Source organism: Mus caroli, chromosome 9 (genome assembly GCF_900094665.2).
Source record: "Mus caroli chromosome 9, CAROLI_EIJ_v1.1, whole genome shotgun sequence".
Taxonomy (NCBI): domain Eukaryota; kingdom Metazoa; phylum Chordata; class Mammalia; order Rodentia; family Muridae; genus Mus; species Mus caroli.
In genome coordinates, this window is record NC_034578.1 from 54,277,874 (window position 1) to 54,285,208 (window position 7,335).

Consider the following 7,335-nt stretch of genomic DNA (forward strand, 5'->3'; position numbering starts at 1 on the left):
GCGCTGGTCCTGTTGTCAATGGTGGACTTGGGAGGGCTCTAGCCTACTGAAGTACAGACTAAGGGCCTACTAAGATAGGTGAGGTGACAGATAAGGTTGTTGGTGGCTGAGCTGTGCTGGACGACAGACCACTCAACTCTAGGGGAAGAACCCTTTCCAAGAGTGAAAGGCAGAATCGAGGACCCTGGCAATGGCAACTTGGTCTCTTCCAAAGGCATTTAAATTGTTTTTAGCCAAGCATAGTGGCACATACCGTTAGTCCCAGCACTCTGAGGCCAGACTGCTCTACAAAGTAAGTTCTAGGAGAGCCAGGGCTACTCAGAGGAACCTTGTCTTCCAAAACCAAATAAACGAATGAATAAGGGCCAGAGCACGTGTGATGATCAGAGAAGAACTTGCTGGAGTCCGTTCTCCCTTGTCACCCTGTGGGGCCCTGGGATTTTCATATCCACTGCTTCTGGTCTTGAAGGGCAGGGAGAGAGCCAGGCTCTTCCTCCCGCCCCCTACGTTGGTGGTCTCTAGGATGTCATTCCCATGTGATCGTGTCCGCAGTCCTCGACACAACTCTACACCCATTAAAGCCTCAGTGTCTGAAACCTGCCTGGCAATCCTTGGCAGAGGGTGTCACCCAGCCCGCGGCCGGCGGGGAGGAGCCTGGGAGGGGAGGTGTCGAGCCGCGCTTCCGGCGGGCAGCGCCGGGGCCCTGCGGAGTCCCGCCTCGCCGCCCCTCGAGCGCCCCCAGCTTCTTCGCTGGCCGGAACCTGCACCCCGAACCAGGAAGCACCTGGCGGCGGGCGCGGGATGGCTGGGCCCAGCTGGGGTCTCCCTCGGCTGGACGGTTTCATCCTTACCGAGCGCCTGGGCAGTGGCACGTACGCCACGGTGTACAAGGCCTACGCCAAGGTGGGTGTGGGCGGGTCGTACCGGAGGTGTCCTGGCGCCGGGCACCTAACTCCTGTGCCAGCCAACTCCCTGCAAGCCCGGCAGGGTCACGGCCAAGCTGAGCAGGAAAGGCGACCGCCTTGAGAGCAGTAAGGCCACAGTGGCTGCCCAAGCTGGTAGAGGAGACTGGAGCTAACCGCCCCGTTTAGGTTTTAAAAACAGCCACGCCAGTTAGGTCTGGAGGTGCGTGCGATGACCTAAGGGAATCTCTGTGTCAGTGGCTGAAGAACCGGCTCTGAAACGGAAGTTGCCTTAGGGGCTGGGAGGAGTCTGGGGTCAGACTCCCAGGCAGCACCAGTTAGAATGCAGAGTGGATAGCTCTTTAAATAGTGACATGCCCCGCCCCCTTCTCCCCCACCCCCCTCTAGAAAGTGATGCCCTGGGTTAGAAGGCGTTGGAGAACACTTGCTTGGGTGGGGTTCCCGAATCCGGATGCCTCGTTGATTTGAGACGTGGAAGCTGGGAAACTTGGAGGACCATGGAGAGTGGACAGACCCCAGACAGGGGAAAGTTTGCAGACTCAGAGCCCACTCCAGCCCGTGGGGTCGGCCCCTTCAAAACAAAAATTTCCTGTACCACAGAAGGATACTCGGGAAGTGGTAGCCATAAAATGCGTGGCCAAGAAGAGTCTCAACAAGGCGTCAGTGGAAAACCTCCTGACTGAGATTGAGATCCTCAAGGGCATTCGGCACCCCCATATCGTGCAGCTGAAAGACTTCCAGGTCTGAGCCCAGGACGGGGTGCCTCCAAAGGAGGCTGGAGAAGGGACAGCACCTAAAGCTCTCTCTCTCTCTCTCTCTCTCTCTCTCTCTCTCTCTCTCTCTCTCTCTCTCTCTGTTTTTCAAGACAGGGTTTCTCTGTATAGCCCTGGCTGTCCTGGAGCTCATACCGTCTCTCTTTACTTCCAACCACAGTGGGACAATGACAATATCTACCTCATCATGGAGTTCTGTGCAGGGGGTGACCTGTCTCGCTTCATCCATACCCGCAGGATCCTGCCTGAGAAGGTGGCCCGTGTTTTCATGCAGCAGTTGGGTAAAAAGCCTGTGACACACCCCATGTCTTCTTCTCCCCTATCCCAATGCTTTGCAGTCTGCCATGTTGTGTCCCTAGCATCTGTAGGGAATTCAGGCTTCCACATGGAGAACAGGATGTAAGAACCTTGTGGCATCTTCCAGGGCCCAGTAGGTGGAACCCAAGTGCTTTAGTGAGGGAGAATGCAAAGTCCTTAAGGGCTGGGGCTTTTCTGGAGGCTCCTTGAAGGGAGGGTGGTTTTATGAAGGGTACAGAGAACAGGCACTTGGGGACTCTTAGAAGTAGCCAGAGTCTGTTGCTTCTGTATATTCTGTAGCTCAGCCAGAACAGCACTGCAGTAATAGAGTTGTACGGGGATAGGTGGAGGCCTGGGGAGGGGAGAGGCAGGTGGGAAAGAGGCTCTGACTTATTTTCTGGTGGCTGACTCCTCAGCTAGTGCCCTGCAGTTCCTGCATGAAAGAAACATCTCCCACTTGGATCTGAAACCGCAGAACATCCTGCTGAGCTCTTTGGAGAAGCCCCACCTGAAACTGGCAGGTCTGTGTCTGGAGCAGCAGGGTGGCAGTTCATTTAGAGTGGGTGAACAGTGAGCTCCTGGCTGTGCTGGTTCCCAGGGGTCCCTCTGTTAAATCATTAGTGATAGATCAGGAGGTGTAGAGCTGAGCCTGTCACCAAAAGGTAGCACCCATTCCCAGGCTGCCCACACTTTCTGTCCTGCAGTGTGGTGGGTGGAGCTAGGGATCAAGTCTGAATCAGAGTTGGGGTTCAGTCTGGAACTCGTGCCAATATGTGACCAGCATCCAGGATCAGTCTGTGAGCTGAGACCCAACTTAATCCGTTCTTAGGGTTAGGGCTCAGTCTGGACGGCTGAGGAGAATACTTAACAGTGGACAGGTGTTTGTGGTTCTGGTAAGATTTAAAGAATGGACTTGAGTTTGGAGGCCAGGGCTGGGGTGGGGCTTTCTGTGGAATTGAATTTGAGATAGGTTTAAGGAAAAGGTGCTTAAGAGGCTGTGTGCCATGCAGAGGGTTTCCCCCCCCTCCCCCGAGGGGGATATAGGAGTGTTGCACAGGGGAGGAGGCGGGAGTAGTCCAGGTGAGTCTAAGGTGGGGAGGAGCCCTGACTGGCGTCATAGGAACAGCTGGGATTTGAACCCTGGGCCTGCCCTCTTGCCTGCAGACTTTGGCTTTGCCCAGCACATGTCTCCGTGGGACGAAAAACACGTGCTCCGTGGCTCCCCGCTCTATATGGCTCCTGAGATGGTGTGTCGGCGGCAGTATGACGCGCGTGTGGACCTCTGGTCTGTGGGGGTGATCCTGTACGGTGAGACTTCTCTTCCCTTGTTGTCCACCCTGAGAGTTACTCTGTATTTGGGCCAGGCTTTTCTGGGCCTCTCCTGGGTTCAAATGAGAATTAAGGGCTCTACTCTGAGGGATTTTTGGTCCCCTTTCTGTGGGCAGGCTAGGCCAGACTTAACCCTGTTCCCTTCCGGCCCCTCCTCTGCCTTCTTCCACAGAAGCCCTCTTTGGGCAGCCCCCCTTTGCCTCCAGATCGTTCTCAGAGCTAGAAGAAAAGATTCGCAGCAATCGGGTGATTGAGGTGCGTCTGGCAGGGTCTAGGCATCCAACCGGGGATTGAGGGACTCAAGGCCCAGAAGTTTGTTCAGCACTGCAGTGCAGGCTCTGGGCCTTTCATGGCAGTGGGGCATGCTCTGTGGTGGAAGCCTAGAGTCTGGTCCGTTCCTGAGGATCCATTTCAGCCATGACAAGCAACAAATGACCAGGCCCAATCTTCCCATAGTCCGGGGCTGGAGGCAAATACCCATTTGATAGGAGACTGATAAAGGATGCTTGGCTTTCTTCCTGCACATCACCTGGACTTGCCATGATCCACTCAGATCTCAGATTACCCACAGCAAACACGTATCCCTTATGAGAGTTCCTAACAGGCCTTAGGCTTTGGGCTCAGATGTTGGAGCCTTCTGTGATGTGTCTCTGCTCTATGCCTCTGTAGCTCCCTCTTCGGCCCCAACTCTCCCTAGACTGCCGGGACCTGTTGCAGCGACTTCTAGAGCGGGATCCGGCCCGTCGAATCTCCTTCAAGGACTTCTTTGCCCATCCCTGGGTGGACCTGGAGCACATGCCCAGTGGGGAGAGCCTGGTGCAGGCAGTAAGCAGACTGATGGGGAGAGGGTGGGCTGGGTCTCATTTGCCTGGTCTTGGTGGTGAATAGGTGACCGGCTCACAGAATTAGAGCAGGTTGCCACAGGGCACAGGGGTGGGATTGCTGACTGATGCTACTTGCTGTGGCATTAGGATGGTAGGTCTGATTGCTGATCCTCCAATCCCCCCCAGAGGGCCCTTGTGGTGGAGGCTGTGAAGAAGGACCAGGAGGGGGATGCTGCCACTGCCCTGTCGCTCTACTGCAAGGCTCTGGACTTCTTTGTACCTGCGCTACACTGTGAGGACCAGGCCATTCCTATAACCTGTGTGCAGAGGGGGCAGGAGTTGGGTCAGGGTCCCCATTCGGAGCTTAGGGGAGATGGTGCAGAAGATCAACCTGGAACTGAGTATCTGAAGATTACAGCGGGCTTACTGTGGGGTAGGCTTTCAGGACAGCATCCTCATATGAACCCTTCACCTTCCGCAGACGAAGTGGATGCCCAGAGGAAGGAGGCAATTAAGGCGAAGGTGGGTGAACTCCCCAGGAGAAAATGGGTGGACATGAAAGGAGAGACCAGAGATGATGCCAGAGCCTCTGGCAAATGGCATTCTTAGATTTGAAACCTCTCCCACGAGATAGAGCTAGGGGAAGTGGGTGGCTGCCATGGTTAGTGTGAGGCAGTCACTAAGGAGCAGAGGCAAACTTGGAGGTGGGTGCAGGATAGGGGGATAGCCCTCAGCCCCTCATTCTCTTACAGGTGGGACAGTATGTGTCCCGGGCGGAGGAGCTCAAAGCCATTGTCTCCTCCTCCAATCAGGCCCTGCTAAGACAGGGCACAACTGTCCAGGAGCTGCTTCAAGGTAGGTTTCCGTCCCCGGTCTGTGCGCAAGTCCTGGCCACCCTGCTCCATCACAGCAGGGACTGACAGGGCCTTCCTATGCGAAAACAACAGGCTGCTCCCTCACCATGAGCCTTTACTCTCACATCAGAGATGGCCCGTGACAAGCCACGCCTCCTCGCTGCCCTGGAAGTGGCCTCAGCTGCCCTGGCCAAGGTTCGTGCTCACTGGGAGGAGTCCGGGTGGGACAGAAAGGACACCAAGGCACAATATAGAATGGTGTGTCGCCCCTCTGGCTGTAGGAGGAGGAAGCTGGCAAAGAACAGGATGCCCTGGACCTGTACCAGCACAGCCTCGGGGAGCTGCTAGTGCTGTTGGCAGGTAAGGCCCCAGCACCGTTATGGGCCCTGCCTCTGGTTACCCTGTCCTCACCATCTCCACTCTCCTTACAGCAGAGGCCCCAGGCCGAAGGCGGGAGCTTCTTCACACCGAGGTAGGGGTGGGAGTCGAGAAGTGCTCCTTTCCCTCCTCCTACTCAGGTCTGTGGGACATAAATAGATCGCATATGGACTTTCCTTGCCTCAGAATTGTGAGGTCAGTGACCCAGGACTTCTGTGCCTAGATTAAACCAAAAGTCTGGGGCTGGTGAGATGGCTCAGTGGGTAAGAGCACCCGACTGCTCTTCCAAAGGTCCAGAGTTCAAATCCCAGCATCCACATGGTGGCTAACAACCATCCGTAATGAGATCTGGTGCCCTCTTCTGGAGTGTCTGAAGACAGCTACAGTGTACTTACATATAATAAATAAATAAATCTTTAAAAAAAAAAAAAAAACAAAAACAAAAGTCTGCTGGGCTCCTACAACAGGGAACAGATAGTGTTATCAGAGACAAGGCCATTCTAATGAGACAGAGGGTTCTGGGGCGCATCAGGGGTGAGGAGGCACTTGACTTGAACCCTCCTCACGTCTGCCCATGTTGTCTCTTGGCAGGTTCAGAACCTTATGGCTCGAGCTGAATACCTGAAGGAACAGATCAAGGTGGGCACGAACAGGCCTCACTGGGCAGTGGCTTGTGGGTTCCTCCTCTCTGTGGTTGTATGTGGGCTCTGACTTCTGATGTCTAGCTGTCTTCATCTTACCCCTCACTTTGCTTTGACATCCCACAGATAAGGGAGTCTCACTGGGAAGCGGAGAATCTGGACAAAGAGGGGCTGTCGGAGTCTGTTCGTAGTTGTGAGTCCTGCTCTGGGGTCTGACAGCCTATAACAGGGTTTTGCCTCTCCTGTAAGAGACCCAAGCTTGATCTTCCTCTTTCACCTCTGTTAGCTTGCACACTGCAGTGACACCGGAAGGACCAGCGGATGGAGCACAACCCTAGAGAGAAGCTGTATTACCAACTCAGGTTGACACCTGCACACCTAGGACCTTCCTGGACGAGCAGCTCCCATATCCTGGTTCCCAGCATTCCTCTGAGTGTTCTCCACCCTTGGGGTATCTGGTGGCAGGTGTACTAAGCTCTGGGAGAATTACTTGAATGTGAGCTTGTCATTAGGTGACTTCTGGTCTAAGCCTGTCTGGCTTCAGGACATCATCACCCGTTGTGTTTTGTTCTGCAAAGAGGACGTCATGCCTCTTCAGGACACTCGCTACCAGACAGCTGCTGTACCTGGGCCACCCCTCCCTGGGAGCCTTTATTCCAACCCTACTTTCTTCTTGCACTGGAATGGGACACTCGGATACCCTCAGGGACTACCTACCTGACAATATGTTCTCGGCTCTCAGACCTCTCCAGTCTTCCTGCAAGCTCAGAGCTGCCATCCTTTTCAGTTCTTTAAGACAATCATGCATGAAAGTCGTGCCCTTTGTAAAGGTGGAATACATGTGAGAACCCTAGACCTTCCCTGCCTTGGCATGGAGGAGGGGTCCTCATATCCCCACTTACAGCTCTCTTTGAGGGGATATGCCACACTAATCACATGGTGGACCCTGAGCTAGAGCTGGGTCTTGGCTGGGTCTTCCCTTCTGTCCTATTAAGCTACGGATACATCCACAGCTTATACCCTGTGTGAGCTGGAGAAGAACTTACATAACTGGAGTTACTGGAAGATTGCTTTTTTTTTTTTAACATCCCCTCCCCCAAGTCATCATCTTGTTTCAGATTTTTATTCAAATTCTTATTGAAGGCTGATTTTTGAATAAGGAGCAGAGGAGCTGTTCTGCCACAAATGACCCCCAAATGACAGGCACTGAGAGTTTGTCTCTTTCTTTCTTTCTTTCTTTCTTTCTTTCTTTCTTTCTTTCTTTCTTTCTTTCTTTCTTTCTTTCTCTCTCTCTCTCTTTCTTTCTTTCTTTCTTT

At 53.9% G+C, this 7,335-nt stretch overlaps 1 protein-coding gene across 2 annotated transcripts in view; it reads left to right on the forward strand.

Moving 5' to 3' along the window:
* Positions 1-634: 634 nt before the first annotated feature.
* Ulk3 (unc-51 like kinase 3) overlaps positions 635-7,335 on the forward strand; it is a 6,935-nt gene continuing 234 nt past the window's right edge. The window contains exons 1-16 of one of the 2 annotated variants that reach the window (XM_029482027.1): positions 635-903; positions 1,524-1,664; positions 1,857-1,977; positions 2,410-2,514; positions 3,158-3,301; positions 3,495-3,577; positions 3,992-4,147; positions 4,333-4,438; positions 4,628-4,668; positions 4,899-5,001; positions 5,131-5,195; positions 5,282-5,360; positions 5,435-5,472; positions 5,970-6,017; positions 6,146-6,212; positions 6,306-7,286. In XM_029482027.1, coding sequence (XP_029337887.1) covers positions 802-903; positions 1,524-1,664; positions 1,857-1,977; positions 2,410-2,514; positions 3,158-3,301; positions 3,495-3,577; positions 3,992-4,147; positions 4,333-4,438; positions 4,628-4,668; positions 4,899-5,001; positions 5,131-5,195; positions 5,282-5,360; positions 5,435-5,472; positions 5,970-6,017; positions 6,146-6,212; positions 6,306-6,322 — 1,416 coding nt within the window. In that variant the 5' untranslated portion in view covers positions 635-801 and the 3' untranslated portion in view covers positions 6,323-7,286. Of the gene's footprint in view, positions 904-1,523; positions 1,665-1,856; positions 1,978-2,409; positions 2,515-3,157; positions 3,302-3,494; positions 3,578-3,991; positions 4,148-4,332; positions 4,439-4,627; positions 4,669-4,898; positions 5,002-5,130; positions 5,196-5,281; positions 5,361-5,431; positions 5,473-5,969; positions 6,018-6,145; positions 6,213-6,305 lie in introns of both variants that reach the window. The other variant, XM_021171669.2, reaches the window with a different exon arrangement.